Below are 22,505 nucleotides of genomic sequence, written 5' to 3'. Positions count from 1 at the left end.
GGGAGCCCTGCCGAAGTAGCCCTTGAGGCCGTCTGATCCGCTGTTAATGTTATGCAGCTTTACTTGAAATATGAATTTTTTTGTAAAGGTATGTTAGAAATTACACAATTGAGGTATATTTCAGGGGACCCAGAGAATGTACGCTCTGTTTTGAAGCTGGCCTAAAGTGCAGGAGGATATCCTGGATTGTGTTTGTAGTAGGCCTATGGCCCTTGGAGGAATTTGAAGTGGCCCTTTGAATGAAAAAGGTCCCCCAGCCCTGATCTAAAGTTTTCAGAACATTGCTTTATTGAGACCTCCATTTTGAGACTTGATATTTTGCACATCAGTTTTGTTTATGTTAATGCTATTATCAGTGTTGGGGGGTAATGCATTACAAAAGTAATTAATTACTGAAATGCATTACTTTTTAATCTAATGCAGGCTACTGGTTCACCAGGAAAGTAATGTAAGGCATTACATGGCAAAAAAAAATCTGTAATATTTACTTCGTTAAAATTTACTTCGTTAAAATGCTAAATAACTTAAGTTACAATTGCATTACAATGACCTGGATTTTAGTGGTATTCAGTGTTGTAGCAGAAAGAAGCTATTCTGAACCTGGTAGTTTTTAGTCTGTATGCTGCCAAAAACACCTCCTGTATGGGAGGTGAAAAAGTTATTACCACATGTTGACCTCTTTGGTAATTACTCTTGATTAACAGTAGGTTACAGTTACAGTACATTACAGTTTTTGAGTAACTTTCCCAATTATTGACACAAGAAGTTAGTGATAATTCCTAATAGTGATCATTCTCAAATAGGCAACATGTTGCAATTAATACGTTTATATGATATTTTATATTATGTTATAGACATTATATTAAATAATTGGTATTTTTTGCAACAGATGTTAGACCTCCTGTGTTCTTGTCTATTTCAGTTTGTCCGTGGACCCTCATTGACCCCAAACCGCATGGGGGCAGCACCTTGCTATAAGTACGTCATACTATGTGGTTTCGTCAGTTCTTACTTGAAAAAATACAGTCGAAGAAGTCGGTGGGACGCATATCCCCAGACTTTCTAGTAGCCTATGATAACTGCAACCGCAGTCTTTATGTATCTTTTGATGGTGCAAAACCCGTCTATTGCATAGAAGAGATGACTGTCAAAAGAAACGTGCAAGTATCCAACGCTATGCTGTAGTCGTACGGTCAGACAGAGACCGCTGGTGACTGCTGCAAGCATGGTAAGTTGTGTGGCAATCACGAGAACTTCCAATGTCCAACATTTCTTTATTATCACTCTTATGGGATACCGACTGTTTGGTGATGGCAATAAATGTATGCGTCATTACGCACGTATACAGTTGGAGTAGCCCTCTGAAATATGTATTACCTTTCGAGGCTGACTGTGTGTAATTTGCTTGCAGAATCCGGACTGTAGTACGTGGGTCTTCGAGTCGACGTTACAGGAAAATGAAGTTCATTTGCAGAAGTTACAGGCTGATGAAGTAGAGTTGTGCCAGACCCTGAGACTGCAGGTAGAAGATCTCCAGAAGAGGCTTGAGGAGAAAGACAACAAACTCACTCAGGCGAACGAGGTGAGAGACCTTCCTTGACTGTGAAGCAATGTAATTTTTATAATGTTGCATTAGAAGTGTTGTGGGTTGCCTTGACAGATTCTCGGGGGCTAATTTAATGCGAATGGTGGCGTGTGAGTAATGGCTGTAACTGTTCACTTTTTTCTGTATGCATATTCTTGCTTTATACAAACCCCAGCCAAGCTGTCATGGCTTATGTTGTCCTTGTGTGTTGTCTATTGCGCTGACCCACAAAAAAAAGTCACCTGTCTAAAAGAGACCATAAAGGTTCATCCTATCATAGGCTTTCTGTCATGCAGTGGACAGTTTACGTTCTGAAAAACATATCAGCGCCCCCCATATCACCAGGGGCCAGGGTTTGATCAAGATGGCCCCTTGGCTATAGATTGTGATAGCCCCCCCTCTGAAACAAACAAACAAAAAAGACAAAATTGCATAAACCGTGTCAAAATTCCGAACTATAAAATAAGCCTGCCAATAGAGATGAGTATTAGCAAGATATGTATTTTTTCAATACAGAATCTACGATTCAGCAAAATTGTTTTCCCCCTTTTGACCAATCAGGGGCACCTGGCTGATATTATCTAGTCTGTGCGTTAAACCGGTATAATCCTGCATGTCACACTTGAGTTTTATTATCATATGAAGCACGATTCATTTTGGGAAATGGATAATCTCTAATATAATACTAGAGTGTAGTTCCTGAATTCAAGTCGTCCATCAATGGCTTTTAGTTATCTTGAGTTGCAATCCTGACCCTTCCTGTCTCTTCTCATCGCCCCTAACAGGTGATCAGAGCACTGAGGGATGAGGTGCAGACACTGCAGCAACAGCTGGAGCAGCGCAGACGGTCAGTACAGACACTCAGTCCTCTCCACTCCACCATCCACAGTCAGATAAATGGGGTCCTTCCATGTTTTTGATGTACTTTGCCAACACAGATTTCCAAACAGCAGTCACAATGACATCTTTTAAGTGTTCATAACTCTTTAAAAAAGGTCTGCGTACTCTTGGATTTTTAAGATTATAATGTGTCAAGCCTATGTTTGTTCAAGTGAGTGAGTCCAAGGAAAACTACAAGGTAGAAAACCATGCCATTGAATGGTGCAATGACAAAAAACATTCTGCCCGAATGAGAGAAATAGTCCTTTTTTGGGTCTATGGAATCTGTGTAAAATAATACTCTGTGTAGCATTGAATTTCCAGCATCTTGTTTGGCGGTGTGTTCAGTGTAGTGCTAATATTTCAGTTGCTGTATGCTTTTTATGTTCTGCATGAACTCTATATCACTAATGCAGTAATTAATGAAGAATAGCCATTGTGATTCACAAGGTAAACATTTCTTGTCAGGATATTCTACCCTCTGTTTGCTGTGACCCTCTCCACAGGAAGTACCGTGACGACGTAATTGGACAGAGAGGCTGGCAGTGCCAGTGTGGAGGAGGAAATGACATCACTGCATTGGTAGGCTGCCTGTCAGTTATTTACTCATTGAGTCCATCTCAATCTAGTTCCTCCTGTCCTCTCCTTTTGCTCGTGACCTTGTGATACGATGCAAGACATCATTGGCAATAGAAGTTTTATTCAATGTCACACCAACTGTCTGTTCGCTGGCAGAACTGAGGCTACAGAGAATGCATGGGGAAAAAAAACAGTCCTTTCACACCAACATGGTGAGAGTCAGACGGTTATGATGCAGGAGATGGCTCAATATAAAATGATTTCCTGATTTATTTAGTAAATAGTGTCACGACCACTGGGTTGTGAGTGGCAGTAACATAAAGGGAGACTGCGCCGATTTAAAACATTTTTTTTTTTCATTTTACTAAAACAAACGTTTATTTACAAAACATGAAATATCAGTAACATGAACCAACCAAGGGGTGTATCGGTAAGTGAGTGTTGTGGTGCTGGAGCGAGGCTGCCGTCGGCCTTGACCATACGGTCTGCACGACGAGTGAGCCCAGAGTAGATGAGAGAGGGACAGAGCAATACTCATGAACGGCGTGACATTTTCCATGTGCGTTACGCCCATTTGTGGGGGGAAACAGCCCATGCAAATCAATTGGTGATGTTGGGGTTTAATAAACGAAAGATACAGACCTGTAGACTAGCGTTGTTCACGCGCAACATGCCGAAACCGTGTTGTGTTGCCGGCTGTTCAAATAATATAGCCTAACAGCCGTGGCTGAATCATGGACTGTGTTCATGCCGATGTAGCATGTAAGTTGATGAGACATTCGGTTTGCTTTCACCCATAAAGGGGCGTAACGCACATTTACAAGCCAAGCACCGGGATGCAAGTTTGCGAAACATAGAACGATATTGCGCCCTCCCGCCTTTCTCGTCTCCTATTGGCCACAGCGGCTACCCATTGCTCCCCTCTGACTGGCTTTAATATGACAGCGCACGACTTTAAATGCCGTACCTGAAGACCCCTGGTTTTATCACAGTGAGAAGGACTCGTTGTAAACAGCAGCGTTATTGCAAAGGATGCTATAGTAAGTGTATGAAACACTAAACAAACATTACGTCGGTATTTAGACCATTCACTCGGCCACCGAATCCTGTCCTCGCGCTCGCTGGTGCAGAGTTTTGTAATAGACAGCGGCCATCAAACACTAGGCTAGTTTGGTGTCTTGTGGACTTACAGCTATTAGCCTATTACCGTTGTAATGCTGGTGCCATTTGTGTCATGGACTCAATGGACACCTTACCTTAAGGTTTGGATAATGCAAATGAAATGAAATGGTTCGAAACATCATTGTATTGCATCAGTAGGCCTGCTTTTGTTTGTGCATGTAGCCAAGTGTCTGTTTCAAGAGATGAGCCAAACCATAATAAAATAAAATAATATTTGTTGGCTATTAACACGGGAGCTTACTGCAGTTACGATTATGTTGCCTACATAAAATGAAATTGTACAATACTTTCCAATAATTGCTGGCCGTTGTCTATTACAAAACTCTAACTGCGCTTAATGTTTCATACACTTACTATAGGCCTACTAGCCTCCTTTGCAATAACGCTGCTGTTAACAATGTGTCCTTCTCACTCACGGTACTTAAAGGGACAGTTTGGCCAATTTCAACATGCAGTTGTATTGCTCACGCTACCCTGGACTTGTCAGTACCTGGTGATGCCACATTTTTCGGCTCAGCCCTTTCCGAGATATGAGCAATTATAATGGGGGCAGCGTTTGTTTACATTTTTAAAAAATGAAACATAGGCCAACTCCAAATATTTTCCCAAAAGGTACTGCTGTTTGCTAGTTGTCTGCTGATGTTTTATAACCTTTTGGATGTTTTTGGGAATAAATGAAAATGTTTTTTTTTTAATGTAAACAAAGAGCTGCCCCCATTACAATGACCAGGATCTCGGAAACGGCTGAAGAAGAAGAAAAAAAATTCTCAGGCACTGACAAGTCCAGGGTAGTGTGAGCATTACAACTGCATGTTGAAATTGACCAAACTGTCCCTTTAAGAAACGTGATAAAATCAGGGGTCTTCAGGTACAACATTTAAAGTTGGTGTCGTGCACGCTGTCAAATGAACGTCAGTCAGAAGGGAGCAATAGGGAGACGAGAAAGGCGGGAGGGCGCAATATCGTTCTATGTTTCACAAACTCGCTACTCGGATGGCCGTTCATGAGTATCAGGAAGGCCTCCTTTTATAGCCCAACCCATTGGCCTGTGATGGAATCCGGGTCATGTCAGCCCACAGCTCCCCCTGCAGGACTGGAGACAGAGGACAGATGATTCACAAATACAAACCCCAGCCAAGCTGTCATGGCTGGGCGTGACGATAGAAATTGCATTCAGAATTTCTTATTGACTTGACTCATGAGAAATTAATGTTTGTGTAATTTGGACGACCCTCTTTTGCTGCGTTTGGGCTTTCTATTCCAAGTATACCTATGTTTTAACCCACCATAGAAAGGCACTCTTAAATTCTTCAGGCAGTAATCTGAATAGCCTGTAGTGTGTACTTGCCAAGGAACCAGTATCAGTGGAGCTGTGTGTGCAGACAGGGAACTGTTCCATCAGCCTGTCGTCCCAGTGAGCCAGCCTGGTTCCTCAGATACAGGAACTTCATTATTGTTAAAGGGGTGTGTGTGTGTGTGTGTGTGTGTGTGTGTGTGTGTGTGTGTGTGTGTGTGTGTGTGTGTGTGTGTGTGTGTGTGTGTGTGTGTGTGTGTGTGTGTGTGTGTGTGTGTGTGTGTGTGTGTTTTAACAGACAACAACTACCCTCCCAGACTGTCATCCTTGTGAGCCAGAGACTGGTTCCTCAGAAGCAGGAACATCACAGGAGGACCAGGATGTTACATCACAGGATGTTGCATCAAAGAACACTCTGTTCTGCCCTCCTCTGGAAACTAGCATTGGTGCTGAGGTAGGACCGTTTCCTTTGTATCCTTGATATGTCTTGTATGTATTTGTATTTGTTTGCAAAAGAAATCTTCTAACAAATACAGTTGCGTGTTGCCATTTTAGGTATGTGAGATCCCACCAAACATCTTCCTGTCCTGTACCTCGGAGGACGACCCAGCAAATGTTTCAATGCCTCCTGATGACGTCATGCTGACATCAGCACAGGAACTGGAGGAACACCCGGCAGATGATCTTCCACTGTCTCCTGGTGATGGTACACGGACATCACCACGACAACTTGAGGATGACCCAGCAGATGTTCCACTGTCTCCTGGTGATGGTACACGGACATCATCGAAGGAACTGAAACTTGAGGATGACCAAGCAGATGTTCCATTGTCTACTGTTGATGGTAAGCTGACATCATCACAGCAACTGGAAGATGACCCAGAAGATGTTCCACTGTCTCCAAGTGATGATACACGGACATCACCACAGCAACTGAAACTGTGTGTGGTGTCAGTGGAGCTACAAGACTGCCGTGACATGCTGGGGCCTGATGGAGTTTTTAAGATGCGAACCTCAGAGGACCTCAGAGATGACGGTGAAAATGATGATGATGATCTAAGTTATCAAGATGATGCCGACGTGGATTACAGCCCGAAAAGTAAGTGCACACATGCGATATGTGGGGTAAATGAAAAAGATATCAGGGGTAATAATGTATTAATACTCATGGCTGTCATACTTGACCTACTTGAACAGTTTACCATTATTTAAGTCCATGTAAATAAAAACAACAAAATGTCAAAAAAAGTTAAAAAGATACATGATTTAGGAAACATTCCTTATTATTGTTAACCTGGTTCTCACGCAGATGGTTGTGAAGTTGGCCGAAAATGCACAAGGGTCTGCGTGCGAACTAGGCTGCACATTACTGTAGCCATTCTCTGAGTCTGATTACATAACTCGTATTTCCAAGCTAGCATGTATCATTGAATCAAAAGGGACCAGCTAGCTGCATCTATTCGTCTCAATGACGCATGTTAACCTGAAGTTGGCACAAGTTGGGCTGCCAGCCAAAGTCAGAGAATGTTTGGAAGAACACCAGAAATGTTAAACTCAATTATTAAACTGAAGTGGAGATGGGGAAATGAGCACATTTCCAAACATTGTAGAATCTTGCTTTAAAGACGTTTTTTCCTTTTTCCATTCAGATGAAGGATTCAACATCTGCTCAAAGGCTGGAGAACTGTTGTCTGCAGCCGAGGAGAGCATCGCCGAGCCTGAGGGGGAACAGAAGAGGCAGAGCAGGGGAGGCATGAGAGTCAAGGCGAAAAAAAGAATTGACACCAAATGTCACAAGTGTACAGAATGTGGAGAGACATTTTCATATCTTAGTTGGCTAGCTCAACACCTAAGAAGAAAGCATGCCAGAAGAAAGCCCTCCACTGCCACTCCACATGGAAACGTTTCCACCAACTCTCCACATGAAAATACACCCAATGATTCTCCTCATGAAACTACACGAGGTGTTGTTCAGAAAGATTATCACCCGGAGAGAAATGGAAGGACTTCTAAAGGAAGAAAAAAGCAAACCATAGAGGACGTGAGCGATGAGGGTGACGATGATGATGATGGCGACAAAGATGACGATGAGTGTCATCAGGATGGTGATGATGATGATGACGACAGTGATTACGACCCAGGAACCGATGAGTCCATTGAACATGATGTATGTGAGAAAACTCTGCCAACTCCACAAACTCATGTCAGTCACAAAAAAGTCCACACAGATAGACCTAAACAAGGAACTGAAAGAAAAGGTCCTCCTTGGGAATGTGATGTATGTGGGAAAATACTTAAAAATAAGCGGAATCTTATTATTCACAAACGACGGCACACTGGTGAAAAGCCTTATGCTTGCAAACACTGCGACATAACTTTCAGACATTACAGTGCTTATTTCAAACACCAGAAAACACATTCAGACGAGCCACATGGTCTGCCCAAAATGGGGAAACCAGCTGAAAAGGTGACTGAAAGAAAAGGTCCTCCTTGGGAATGTGATGTATGTGGGAAAATACTTAAAAATAAGTGGAATCTTATTATTCACAAACGACGGCACACTGGTGAAAAGCCTTATGCCTGCAAACACTGCGACATAACTTGCAGTCCTCCTTGGGTATGTGGAAAAACGTTTACCCGAAAGTCAAGTCTCATCAGGCATAAACAACTGCACAGAGGTGAAAAGCCACATTCCTCCACTGACTCTACACATGAAAACGGATCCACTGACTCTACATGTAAAGACAAATCCAAATCCACTGCTGCACCTCATGAAAACACCTCCACCATCTCTCCACATGAAAACACACCCAGTGAGTCCCCACATGAAAATCCAAAAGGTCTCGTCCAGGAAGATTATCACCAGGAGACCAATGGAACGACTACAAAAGGAACAAAGATTCAAACTGAAGAGGACTTCAGCGATGAGGGTGATGATGATGATGATAATGATGATGACGACGACAGTGATTACAACCCAGAAACCGATGGAATGCCTACGAAAGGAAAAAAGATGCAAATCGACGAGGACGACAATGATGATCAATGTGATCAAAATGATGATGATGACAGTGATAACGACCCAGAAACCGATGAAATGCATATGGAAGGAGATAAGTCCACTGAACGTGATGTGTGTGGGAAAACTCTTCCAACTCCACATACTCATGTCAGTCAGAAAAGCGATGGATCACATCAAGGAACACATCAATGTGACATCTGTGGAAAACTGGCTACATGTCGGGCGAATCTCAATCAACACAAGAGGATACACTCAGATGACCGGCCTTATGCTTGCAAACTCTGTGACAAAACTTTCAAATATAAAGGCAATTTAACATCTCATCAGATAGTTCATATGGAAGGAGATAAGTCCACTGAACGTGATGTGTGTGGGAAAACTCTTCCAACTCCACATACTCATGTCAGTCAGAAAAGAGATGGATCACAACAAGGAACACATCAATGTGACATCTGTGGAAAACTGGCTACATGTCGGGCGAATCTCAATCTACACAAGAGGATACACTCAGATGACCGGCCTTATGCTTGCAAACTCTGTGACAAAACTTTCAAATATAAAGGCATTTTAATATCTCATCAGATAGTTCATACTAAGGAAAGACCACACAAGTGCTCGCTTTGCCCCAAGGCTTTCACGACTTCGTCACACTTAAAAGTACATATCAGAAAACATAAGGGAGAAAAACCCTATGCCTGCACTCAGTGCTCCAAGACTTTCTATAACTCAACAGGTCTACGCGGCCATGAATTAAGTCATTCAGATCACAAACCTTTCTTGTGTCTGGTGTGTGGGCTGAGAGTGAAAACGAAAGCCCAGCTTAAAACACATGAGTTGATGCACACTGGAGAGAAGTCATTTTCCTGTACGCAATGCAACAAGTGCTTCAGAACAAAAACAGAACTAGTCTTCCACATAAGAAGCCATACTGGAGAGAAGCCCTATAAGTGTTCTTCATGCGAGCTCAGGTTCACCAGAGACATGTATCTCAAACGGCACCAGGTTATACACACGGGTGAAAAGCCTCACCTTTGCTCTGTTTGTGGGAGGACTTTCAATCGTGTTGAAGCACTGCGGACCCACCAGAGAGTTCACACTGGAGAGAAACCCTACCAGTGCACCGTCTGTGAGGAGAGATTCGCCTACCCACAGGCTCTGCAGACGCACCAGAAAAAAGTGCACAACATTGAATTCCACAAATGTCAACAATGTGGGCAGAGTTTTAAATCTGCTAAAGCTTTGAAATCACATGAGTGTTCACAGGGTGTGAATTAGGGATGGGAATCTTCATCAACAAAGCAATATGATGCGCATCTCGATACAGATGGCAACGATACGATACATTCACGATTCATGAAATTACCAGTGATGAGATGCGATACGATTCTCCTACCTACTGCGATGCAGTTCGATATGGCGCGATGCAATTATAATGCCATGCGATGCAGTGCGATTCGGCACAGAACAGATTAAAATATTAAATTGATATTAAAGGCTGTGCACAAGGCTGCCGTTAGGCATAAGCAGAGCGCTTGTAGAGCCTCAATCACTTTGCCCCCAAAATTGTGGCCTCCTTAATTGAGACTGACTAAAAAACATCATGAAAAAATATTTAATTACATTTCAAAACATATATTTGTTAGGTATCAAAAGGGCCATCATTTTTCAGGCATACTGTAATTTTGAATACAGGACTTAGCATTATTATTAGTAGTAGCAGTAGGCCTAGTAGTAGTATTTACTTATGAGGGGGCCTCCTGACCAGTTATGCCTAGGCCCCTAAAGCCTTAACAGCGACCCTGGCTGTGCATATAAGTTTTGAGATGGCCTATACTGGAAAACATACAGAAAGTAGTGAGAACTCATTTTGGCTTGGGCACATTGCTTTGAGCAGAGAAAATGAAAAAATATATACCTGAATACTATGCCAATTACAGTTTATCTCTTTTAAATAAAAATGGGAAAACCACAGAGCTTCTGCTCATGTTGGAATATTGACAATTTGACGTGGACATGTAATGATGTACAGGTAAGCTCTGAACAACTACAATTGATCCAAATTAGAACAATTTAGTAGATGTTGGGAATGGGATTAATATCAGAAGGGGGAAATAACGTGCGTAGGCGAAGTGTTGGAATAGTTTACTTTTCAACTGGAGTTTTTAAACTTCATGGACAATCTGCACTCCAGCGAAATATAACAGGCTCCTAAGCAATGATGCCAACTTAGCGACTTCACTTCTTTTTTACTGCATGAACAAAGGACTTAAAACGAATGCACAGGCTCCATAACGTTTTCCAACACGGTTATGTTTTTTTTTTTTTTTAAATCTCGTGCGCTGACTATGCTTAGGCTGCTTTCATTTGGAAACGGCAACATGTTGGCAGACAGCTTTCTCTTGTTGTTTGTGCCGCGCGGTAGCCTACCCTACATATCAACTCAACTAGTGAAGCGAGTACTCTCTCCACACGTCTTCCAGACTCGCAGAAGAGGGTCACTAGAATCTTTCATTTACGTAAAAAGTCACCGGATGACCAGAAAACTTGTTGTATATGACAACAAAATGTGCTCCACATTGCTGGTCACCAGCCGCTCTGACTCAAAGGAAAATACTATTTGCTTGGTCACGCCTCCTCGCACGAGAGGAAAGGCGGTCTGAATCAGAGCAAGGTGATGTGCGTTGTGCACGAGAACATATCCTGAAATTGACAGTTTCTAAAAAGTTTTAAGAGATATTATCCGGTTTGTACCGATGCGGACAGTCAAGATACGATGCATCTCGATTTTATTTGCGTTTCTTACCGATGCAGACGTTTGCAAATCGATGCAACCGTACCGTAGGCCTACTGGTCGTATCGATTTTCCGATATGTATTGGTAAATCTTCCATAGTGTGAATAGCACCCCAGTAAATGGGGAGGTGGATGGAGCATCTTAAGACAGTACAGCCCAGTAGTGATGAAAGGTGAATAAATGACCTGAGAGCAGAGGTGTGAAAAGTAAACTTAAAAATAAATTAATGGCGTACGTACAACGCTGGCATTACAGTTGTAATCATAATTATGTAACCCCCGCAGGAATTAGGTGTTTTAGCCCGTCTGACATTCATTTTTATGTGTAATGTGTTGTAATCAGAATGAAGGAGGTGTAAATGAGGCAAATGCAACAAATATTTTCGAATATGGTCCAAGTACAGTCATTTTTGTAGCTATAAATTGCCATTTTTGGAAATTCAAAATGGCGGACCATGGAGAAGGTCCCCCTTTTCATGTATGAAAAGTGCATTTTTTCCAGTGAATACTTAGAATTTGATGCTGGTGGTAAGTATTCATGAAAAAGTTGACATTAGTGAATGGGCAGCATGAATTCTGGAAATAAACAACTAAAAATCTCACACAGTGTCCCTTTAATGAACGCAAATGTATTGAGGAGACTGCACATTCTATTTCCAGACCAGTCCCAGCAGGAAATTGCGGGCATTTTCTCAAAAAATCGCGGTCGGAATTGCCAGATGGTGCACGAGGATTTCCAGAAAATCGCGATAAAAGTTGCGAAGCTTCTTACTGTGTTGTTGTGATTTTTTTGCGGCATGAAGTGAAAGGTGCGATTTTTGTTGCGATTTTTAATGTGTTTCCCCACGCTTGAAAGTAAAGGACACTGCCACATTCCAGTCCTCTGGTGTTTTTATATTATTTCCATTTTTATATTATAATTTTGGTCCTTAAGCAAAGCAGGGAAGCGGCCAGGGCGAGTTTTTAGCCAGAATGTCGTCGTGAAAAGTTCCATCTCTTTCATGCTGCCATTACGACACCCTTCATTACAATGCTGTTTATGTCCGTTTGACTCTGTTTTAAATGTCATCACCGTTTCAAATTGTAAGCATACAAACTTCGTATCATGTCGATATCCATTCCTGATTTAAACAGTGGTCATTAACTATAAGTAGGCGGGCGGAATTGGGCATGTCCACCCAGTTGAAGAGGGTGCGTGACAGGACCTCTTGTGACTGAAATCCTGGTTAATGTGTGTCGTCTGCTACACATACCCTGCCTGTGTCGGCGTTTAATTTTCAAGCTTGTCAAAAGCAACACAAACTAGAATGGGCACTCGGTAGAGCGCAAACCTTCGCCTACGCCACATATTTTTTCTGGCCATCTTCAAAGTGTGGGGCATAACATTCTCCAAATTTTGGTGTTAGTTTCATTTAAATCAGACCGGAATATCGTAATATTACATTTTTGGCCCAGTCTTGACCTCTTATTCAATTCAGCATGCACACATTCTTCTGGCATATAGTGCTTGGCAAAGAAAAACGTTTTTTATCTTTTCGTGACCTTGAATTTGACCTTTGACCCAATCACTCCCAAAAAGTAATCGGTTGTTCCTTGGGTCATGACCAATCATCCCACTAAATTTCATAAAAATTGGCTCAATTTACGTTTTTGACCTTTTCGTGACCTTGACCTTTGACCCAATCACTCCCAAAAAGTAATCGATTGTTCCTTGGGTCATGACCAATCATCCCACTAAATTTCATAAAAATCGGCTCAATTTACGTTTTTGACCTTTTCGTGACCTTGACCTTTGACCTTTGACCCAATCACTCCCAACAAGTAATAGATTGTTCCTTGGGTCATGACCAATCATCCCACTAAATTTCATAAAAATCGGCTCAATTTAAGTTTTTGACCTTTTCGTGACCTTTGACCTTTGATCCAATCACTCCAAAAAACTAATCAATTGTTCCTTGGGTCATGACCAATCATCCCACTAAATTTCATAAAAATCGGCTCAGTTCTGTCTGAGTTATACGAAGTACAAACAAACATTTTGACCTTGACCTTTGACCTTTGACCCAATCACTCCCAAAAACTAATCGATTCTTCCTTGGGTCATGACCAATCATCCAACCAAATTTCATAAAAATTGGCTTAGTTTTGACTGAGTTAGACGAAGTACAAACATAATGACAAATAAATAAATACACAGCGGCCAAAACATAACCTTCGCCGACTTTGTCTTGGCGAAGGTAATAAAAGCAGAGGGAGGGGTCGCTTTCGAAAGAAGGTATAAGCCTAGGTTTTTAAGCGGGCTTGCGGAGCAAGGACCATGCAGAGCAAGGCCCGATTATAGTAATCTCTAAGTCCTGTTTCTTTATTATTAAGCGGGCTTGCGGAGCAAGGACCATGCAGAGCATGGCCCTTGCAGAGCAAGGCCCGATTATAGTAATCTCTAAGTCCTGTTTCTTATTATTATTATTAAGCGGGCTTGCGGAGCAAGGACCATGCAGAGCATGGCCCTTGCAGAGCAAGGCCCGATTATAGTAATCTCTAAGTCCTGTTTAGTTATTATTAAGCGGGCTTGCGGAGCAAGGACCATGCAGAGCATGGCCCTTGCAGAGCAAGGCCCGTTTATAGTAATCTCTAAGTCCTGTTTCTTATTTATTATAGCTTGGTCTTGTGCAGGGCAGCAGTAAAATAGAAAATGGATCTCCCCCTAGGCCTTTCGAGATAGAGACACCGTTCAAACACTAAAACGACCGGCTCGGCTTGGAGATCGCGTATATTAATAGGCTTTTCCGTGTCTCTTGTCGTTTTCCCGTTTTTGGCGATTTTGTGAAAGCTTGGGTCCCCATTGGAAACAGTGGTGGAACCTCCATGAACCAAGGTTCCGCCACTCTAGAGATTAGAGTGTAGGAGGCTTTTTCGGTCATAAAACATCAACACTTTCACCTAGAAGTTTAGTTGACGCGTTGTTAGCGAGCTCTATGGGATGTCTCCAAATTGTGAAAGTTTCATCTCCCAACTCCCAATACTTTTTAAATGGCAGGTTTGTAAAAAAAACAGACCTGGCTCTATGGAGAATCCCAGTCTTTGGAAAAGTGCATTTTTCAAGAGATCAGCGCATGTCCCACACGGAGGTCCATTTGTGCCTGAAAATTTTAACCTATAAACTTCATTCAAAGACTGTTAGAGACATCACAAGCATGACTCCGATCTGTGAAAAGGACACGTGCCAACTCCTTTTAGTTTTTTTACAACGATGTTGTAAAGACAAAAAACTCATTCTCATTTTCTCCCCTGTTAAAGGCTCAATACTAACTGTCTTTCAGTCAATCACAACAGGTGCAGCCAGTGAAGGATTCCATTTCAACTGTCACTGTCTCAAGATTCCATTCTTAACGAGCAGGTGCGAGCAAGCATTCTAGAAGTCCATTGTTGAGCTCTGCAATGCAATGTAATATAGTCTTGCTGGACTATGCATGACAATTAGCTGCTTGGCTTAGTGGTAATGCATGCTGCTGCATCAGAGATATGGAGGTTGAGGGTTCGAAACCCACACGAAGCAATGTTGATTTTCTAAATTATATCATATGCAGCGTTCCTTGGCCGACTTAAAATGCCATACATGTATATCATTTAGTATGGATGGCAAATGTGCTGAATTACAGATATTGAGATTGGGGGTTCGAAACCCAGTCAAAGCCATGTTGATTTTCAAAATTACATCATATGCAGTGTTCCTTGGCCAACTTAAAGTGCCATGTATGTCATTTAGTATGCATGGCAAATGTGCTGGATTACAGATATGGAGGTTGGGAGTTCGAATCCCAGTCAAAGCCATGTTGATTTTCAAAAGTATATCATATGCAGTGTTCCTTGGCCAACTTAAAATGCCATGTATGTCATTTAGTATGAATGGCAAATGTGCTGAATTAGGGATATGGGGGTTGGAGGTTCGAACCCCAGTCGAAGCCATGTTGATTTTCAAAATGATATCATATGCAGTGTTCCTTAGCCAACTTCAAATATCATGTATTGTATGTCATTTAATATCAATGGCAAAGGGGTTGGATTACAGATATGGAGGTTGTGAGTTCTAATCCCGCTCGAAGCCATGTTGATTTTCAAAATTATATCATATGCAGTGTTCCTTAGCCAACTTAAAATACCATCTATGTCATTTAGTATATCCCCAAAACGCAGAGCTGCAACACTTTCAAGATGGCTGAATCCAAGATGGCTGAATTGTTTGGCCCATAACTTCTGACTGGGTGGATGGAGTTTTTCCAAGATTTCTTTTAGCTTTGTTTTCTCAATAGTACTTTGTTTCATCTCTGCCCCAAAAGGCAAGCCCGCTTCCAGCATTTTCTGTGAGAATGCATTTCTAGTTTATTATTATTATTGGTCTTGTGCAGGGGCAGTAAACATAGAAAATGGATCTCCTCCTAGGCCTTTCGAGATAGAGACACCGTTCAAACACTAAAACGACCGGCTCGGCTTGGAGATCATTTGTTGTGCTATAGCGTGTCCATGTCTCTTGTCGTTTTCCCGTTTTTGGCGATTTAGTGAAAGCCTGGGTCCCCATTCAAAACCATGGTGGAACCTTCATGAACGACAGTTCCGCCACTCTAGAGATTAGAGTGTAGGAGGCTTTTTCGGTCATAAAACATCAACACTTTCACCTAGAAGTTTAGTTGACGCGTTGTTAGCGAGCTCTATGGGAAGTCTCCAAATTGTGAAAGTTTCATCTCCCAACTCCCAATACTTTTTAAATGGCAGGTTTGTAAAAAAACAGACCTGGCTCTATCAGTCCCACCAGGAAATCGCGGGCATTTTCTCAAAAAATCGCGGTCGGAATTGCCAGATGGTGCACGAGGATTTCCAGAAAATCGCGATAAAAGTTGCGGAGCTTCTTACTGTGTTGTTGCGATTTTGTTGCGGCATGAAGTGAAAGGTGCGATTTTTGTTGCGATTTTTAATGTGCTTCCCCACGCTTGAAAGTAAAGGACACTGCCACATTCCAGTCCTCTGGTGTTTTTATATTATTTCCATTTTTATATTATAATTTTGGTTCTTAGGCAAAGCAGGGAAGCTGCCTGGGCGAGTTTTTAGCCAGAATGTCGTCGTGAAAAGTTCGATCACTTTCATGCTGCCATTACGACACCCTTCATTACAATGCTGTTTATGGCCGTTTGACTGTTTTAAATGTCATCACCGTTTCAAATTGTAAGCATACAAACTTCGTATCATGTCGATATCCATTCCTGACTTAAAAAAAGTGGATACATAATTAACTATAAGTAGGCGGGCGGAATTGGGCATGTCCACCCAGTTGAAGAGGCTGCGCGACAGGAACTGACTGAAATCCTGGTTAATGTGAGTCGTCTGCTACACATAGCCTGCCTGTGTCGGCGTTTAATTTTCAAGCTTGTCAAAAGCAACACAAATAAAAGCAGAGAGAGGGGTCGCTTTCGAAAGAAGGCATAGCCTAGGTTTTTTTTTTTTTGTTCTCCCGCGCCGTCCGGCTGATGATCATCATTCAATGTAACGAGGATGGAGTTCACAGATTTCCTTTTGTGAAGGGTGCTTGCTGAATAATGCTCAGAAATTATATTAATTTTGGTGCTCTTGTGAATATAAAAGACGACAACATTGTTATCTATAAAACACCACGTCGCCTGCAGAACGGAGGTCTCAGCTGTCAACGATGCATATGGGCTACACGTTTTGGCCGGTGATGAAAACAGTTATAAAGCCCTGCATGCACTTTCAATGGGACTTCTGGCGAGTCCATCGTTCTCTGGAATGTTTAACTTGACCCTCTGTAGGCTGTAGCCTACTTAGAGATCCACCACCATTTTTCAGCAGAGGTAAAAGTGAAAGTGATGCAATGCTGCGCATGCCATTGAGTCCCAAACTGTTAGGCTTGACTTATCAAAGGGCATGAAACGGTTTTGCAAATGCAATGCCCTTTGTTGTGTTCACTGATATATTGGTAAAAATAGCCCACAACAAAACAGAATCGTTCCTCGACAGCACAGCAGCCAGCGTGAGTCAAGTGATTATAAGCATAACGTGATTGGGGACAACGACGGTGGGGACGAGAGCGCAAGCAATATTGCGTGCTGCTTATGACAAGTTCATTTACATAGGCTATTCACAAATATTTTCAGTTTTGTTCAGTTTCATATTAGGCCTACTGGTCTTTTGTAACGTTAAGTAGGCCTATTTAAAATGAGCTAATATTATTTACTGACTGATTGCAGTCATTTTTGTCGGACATTTTGTCCGGCCACATTTTATTTTGCCGGTCATTCATGCATGCAAACGGCCAATGTCCGGCCACAGCCGGCTAACGTGAACCCTGATCCAGCCATAGCCCAATTTGCGCAAAAGAGATTACTATATCGGCCAGGCACGCACGCAGCATTCACACTGAAGGATGGAAATTACTGCTTTGTTGTGGACAAGGCATTTGCGCATCTCAATTCGGAGGGAAAATGTTGCCTTCTGTATGCGCACAAGTCAAACACCAAAGTGGCCCAGCAGGTGGACCGCTTTAGAAAAAAGAAAACACATCTTGTTGTAGGAGCCCTATACTTGGCGTAATGTAGCCTAGATGACTGTCATGAAGTGTTAATTAGGCTATATATTTATGTAGGCCTACCACATTTTAAAAATGTAGGCCTATTGGTTATGCCAGACTAGTAGTCATACATTTTCCCTCCTGTGACCATGCGAGCAGACGCGCAATGAGAACATGGCGTTTCCTACATTCGTATTTATTAGTTTTTTCCCCCTCACCGACAACTTTGTACATGCATAGTAAAGTGCTTGGACTGATTGCTAGGTTACTTTTTTATCGTATTTTTTATTGTATTATCCTTTTTGAAAGGAAGTTTGTCGACGTCAGTGAAGTCAGCGCAACATGGATTGGTTCAAAGTGTTCAAAGTTGCGGGAAATCGCGGTGATTGCTTAAAGTTGCGCTCTCGCGCAGAATTCGCGGGAATTCATTGAAGTTGCGAAAAACGACGCGATCGCAACATCGCGATTTCCTGGGGGGACTGCTCTATGGAGAATCCCAGTCTTTCGAAAAGTGCATTTTTCAAGAGATCAGCGCATGTCCCACACGGAGGTCCATTTGTGCCTGAAAAATTTTACCTATAAACTTCATTCAAAGACTGTTAGAGAGATCACAAGCATGACTCCGATCTGTGAAAAGGACACGTGCCAACTCCTTTTAGTTTTTTTACAACGATGTTGTAAAGACAAAAAACTCATTCTCATTTTCTCCCCAGTTTAGAGCTCAATACTAACTGTCTTTCAGTCAATCACAACAGGTGCAGCCAGTGAAGGGTTCCATTTCAACTGTCACTGTCTCAAGATTCTATTCTTAACGAGCAGGTGCGAGCAGCCATTCTAGAAGTCTATTGTTCAGCTCTGCAATGCAATGTAATATAGTCTTGCTGGACTATGCATGACAATTAGCTGCTTGGCTTAGTGGCAATGCATGCCGCTGCATTAGAGATATGGAGGTTGAGGGTTCGAATCCCACCCGAAGCCATGTTGATTTTCTAAATTATTTCATATGCAGTGTTCCTTGGCCAACTTAAAATGCCATGTAAGTCATTTAGTATGCATGGCAAATGTGCTGGATTACAGATATGGAGGTTGGGGGTTCGAATCCCAGTCAAAGCCATGTTGATTTTCAAAATTATATCATATGCAGTGTTCCTTGGCCAACTTAAAATGCCATGTATGTCATTTAGTATGCATGGCAAATGTGCTGGATTACAGATATGGAGGTTGGAGGTTCGAATCCCAGTCAAAGCCATGTTGATTTTCAAAATTATATCATATGCAGTGTTCCTTGGCCAACTTAAAATGCCATGTATGTCATTTAGTATGAATGGCAAATGTGCTGAATTAGGGATATGGGGGTTGGAGGTTCGAACCCCAGTCGAAGCCATGTTGATTTTCAAAATTATATCATATGCAGTGTTCCTTAGCCAACTTCAAATGTCATGTATTGTATGTCATTTAATATCAATGGCAAAGGGGTTGGATTACAGATATGGAGGTTTTGAGTTCTAATCCCGCTCGAAGCCATGTTGATTTTCAAAATTATATCATATGCAGTGTTCCTTGGCCAACTTAAAATGCCATGTATGTCATTTAGTATGAATGGCAAATGTGCTGAATTACAGATATGGAGTTTGGGGGTTCGAACCCCAGTCGAAGCCATGTTGATTTTCAAAATTATATCATATGCAGTGTTCCTTGGCCAACTTAAAATGCCATGTATGTCAATTAGTATGGATGGCAAATGTGCTGAATTACAGATATTGAGGTTGGAGGTTCGAATCCCGCTCGAAGCCATGTTGATTTTCAAAATTATATCATATGCAGTGTTCCTTAGCCAACTTAAAATACCATGCATGTCATTTAGTATATCCCGAAAATGCAGAGCTACAACACTTTCAAGATGGCTGAATCCAAGATGGCTGAATTGTTTGGCCCATAACTTCTGACTGGGTGGATGGAGTTTTTCCAAGATTTCTTTTAGCTTTGTTTTCTCAATAGTACTTTGATTCATCTCTGCCCCAAAAGGCAAGCCCGCTTCCAGCATTTTCTGTGAGAATGCATTTCTAGTTAAAGCTTGGTCTTGTGCAGGGGCAGTAAAAATAGAAAATGGATCTCTTCCTAGGCCTTTCGAGATAGAGACACCGTTCAAACACTAAAACGACCGGCTCGGCTTGGAGATCGCGTATAGTTATAGGCTTCTCCGTGTCTCTTGTCGTTTTCCCGTTTTTGGCGATTTTGTTAAAGCCTGGGTCCCCATTGAAAACAGTGGTGGAACCTCCATGAATCAAAGTTCCGCCACTCTAAAGATTAGAGTGTAGGAGGCTTTTTCGGTCATAAAACATCAACACTTTCACCTAGAAGTTTAGTTGGCGCGTTGTTAGCGAGCTCTATGGGATGTCTCCAAATTGTCAAAGTTTCATCTCCCAACTCCCAACCCAGGTGAAAAACCCATATACTTAAAGTGTACTTTTTTTGACCGTACTTAGTACAAAGTGTACTATTTTCGGCGATTTAAAGTGCGCTTCATTGCACTATTAGTGCGCTGAAGCACTACTAAAGCAGTACGTCAGCACACTTGCAGCACACTGAGGATGCTAAATTGGCACCGCTTTTGGACAACTTTAAGTGCACTACAAGCATACTTTTGAAAGTATGCTCCAAACACGCTTTTCATGCATTCGTATGGCATTAAGAGTATGCTTGAGTACACTTCTATAACATTTTATTGTTACTAGAAGTTCAATAAAAGTATATTAACTTCATGCTTCTTTGGACTACATTGGAACATTTTAAGTCTGTAAAAAGTATATCATATGAAGTATTGTAAATATATAACAGGTATGCTTGAAGTGTATTTACAGTACACTCCCAAGTACATGAAATAATATAAATGTAGTGATACAATCCATGCCGGTTGTCAGAACTTGTACATTACACACATCCACAGTCACAGTAGTGTTGCAGTATGCATGCCTAGCATGAGTGGCATTTACAATCATTGCATTGTCACAGAGACTTCAGGTACACATTTCCCTTTCTGTCAATCTTGCTCCTCCTTCCAGCAATTGATCATTTGGATTGATGATTAGTGGTGACATTGTCTTCATTGTTTGAACAATTAGTTCCCACTTACCTCCAACTATAGTACTGAGGGAAGTGTGAGCCTATATATACCAGAACATATACGTGACCATCATAATGACGGTGGGAACATGGTCATTTTTTGTGTACCACTTAAAATTTTAAAAACCCCTACAATAAACACAGAATATAACAATGAGTAATATTTTCATGCAAACCAAAAATATTCCTTCAGGATGAATGGCTTTCTTTTTGAGAAATTTACCTCCAAGAAGTGCATTGCATGATTGGACATGCGTGATGGTGCATTATGGGTAAATGCACTTGTGTAAGTGTCACGGGGTGACAATTGAGGCCCAAGTGAACCGAAAACTAGATGTCATTCATTCCCAATGTAATGCACCTGGAGCATGATAAGGATAATGGAGCGCAGGTGAGGAGGATGGAGGTGATTGGTGCACGTGGGTTGGTGAGCAGAGTTTTAAACAGCAAGAAACTAGACTGTGAGGAGGAAGCCGCAAGGAGAGATGACTGCGAGAATGCCATCCTGAGGGGAGAGAGAGGCGAGAGTGGAGCGGCAAGATGGGAGACGTCGGACACCGGTAACCGGAGAGAGCCAGGCGAAAGGGACGAGAAGTTGGATGAGAAGTGGACGCGATCCTATGGATCAGAAGGCAAACTGGCAGCTCGGAGGAGAGCGCGACTGGCATAGTGCCCAGAAGGAGTCCGCAATCAGAGTGACGGCCAGGTGAACCTGCCTCGATGGAAAGGGGTGAGACCATAATAGAAGTCTGTGGGTGAGACGGACATGCACACCGTGAAGATGAGCGACTCGTATTCGCCTGGTTACTTGGCCCCCATTCAAAGACTGTTAGAGAGATCACAAGCATGACTCCGATCTGTGAAAAGGACACGTGCCAACTCCTTTTATTTTTTTACAACGATGTTGTAAAGACAAAAAACTCATTCTCATTCTGGCCTCTGTTTAGAGGACAATACTAACTGCCATTACAGTCAATCAGAACAGGTGCAGCCAATAAAGTGTTCCATCTTAACTGCCACTGTCTCAAGATTCTATTCTTAACCAGCAGGTGCGAGCAGCCATTCTAGAAGTCTATTGTTCAGCTCTTCAATGCAATGTGATATAGTCAGTCCCCCCAGGAAATCGCGATGTTGCGATCGCGTCGTTTTTCGCAACTTCAATGAATTCCCGCGAATTCTGCGCGAGAGCGCAACTTTAACCAATCACCACGATTTCCCGCAACTTTGAACACTTTGAACCAATCCATGTTGCGCTGACTTCACTGACGTCGACAAACTTCCTTTCAAAAAGGATAATACAATAAAAAAAATACAATAAAAAAGTAACCTAGCAATCAGTCCCAGCACTTTACTATGCATGTACAAAGTTGTCGGTGAGGGGAAAAAAACTAATAAATACGAATGTAAGAAACGCCATGTTCTCATTGCGCGTCTGCTCGCATGGTCACAGGAGGGAAAATGTAGGCCTATGA

The 22,505-nt window shown here is 42.1% G+C and overlaps 2 protein-coding genes across 2 annotated transcripts in view; both read left to right on the top strand.

The window, feature by feature from the left end:
* LOC134456856 (zinc finger protein 84-like) overlaps positions 1 to 22,505 on the top strand; it is a 179,274-nt gene that overhangs the window by 64,998 nt on the left and 91,771 nt on the right. The gene's annotated exons all lie outside the window — the stretch shown is intronic.
* LOC134449595 (zinc finger protein 845-like) lies at positions 1,010 to 11,935 on the top strand. The gene is made up of 7 exons (XM_063199627.1): positions 1,010 to 1,228; positions 1,412 to 1,582; positions 2,371 to 2,432; positions 2,971 to 3,046; positions 5,818 to 5,973; positions 6,075 to 6,618; positions 7,169 to 11,935. The coding sequence occupies exons 1-7, from the start codon at positions 1,226 to 1,228 to the stop codon at positions 9,814 to 9,816; spliced, it is 3,660 nt and encodes a 1,219-aa protein (XP_063055697.1). The 5' UTR covers positions 1,010 to 1,225; the 3' UTR covers positions 9,817 to 11,935.

Source organism: Engraulis encrasicolus, chromosome 1, assembly GCF_034702125.1.
Source record: "Engraulis encrasicolus isolate BLACKSEA-1 chromosome 1, IST_EnEncr_1.0, whole genome shotgun sequence".
In the NCBI taxonomy this organism is placed as follows: Eukaryota; Metazoa; Chordata; class Actinopteri; order Clupeiformes; family Engraulidae; genus Engraulis; species Engraulis encrasicolus.
The sequence above is the reverse complement of the archived record's forward strand: the minus strand, read 5'-3'. Positions and strand labels throughout refer to the sequence as shown.

Excerpts from the sequence above, each read along its gene's own strand:
- LOC134449595 (XM_063199627.1), top strand. Across the intron at positions 3,047-5,817 it reads GAAATGACATCACTGCATTG|ACAACAACTACCCTCCCAGA; the intron begins GTAGGCTGCCTG and ends GTGTTTTAACAG. Across the intron at positions 5,974-6,074 it reads AAACTAGCATTGGTGCTGAG|GTATGTGAGATCCCACCAAA; the intron begins GTAGGACCGTTT and ends TTGCCATTTTAG.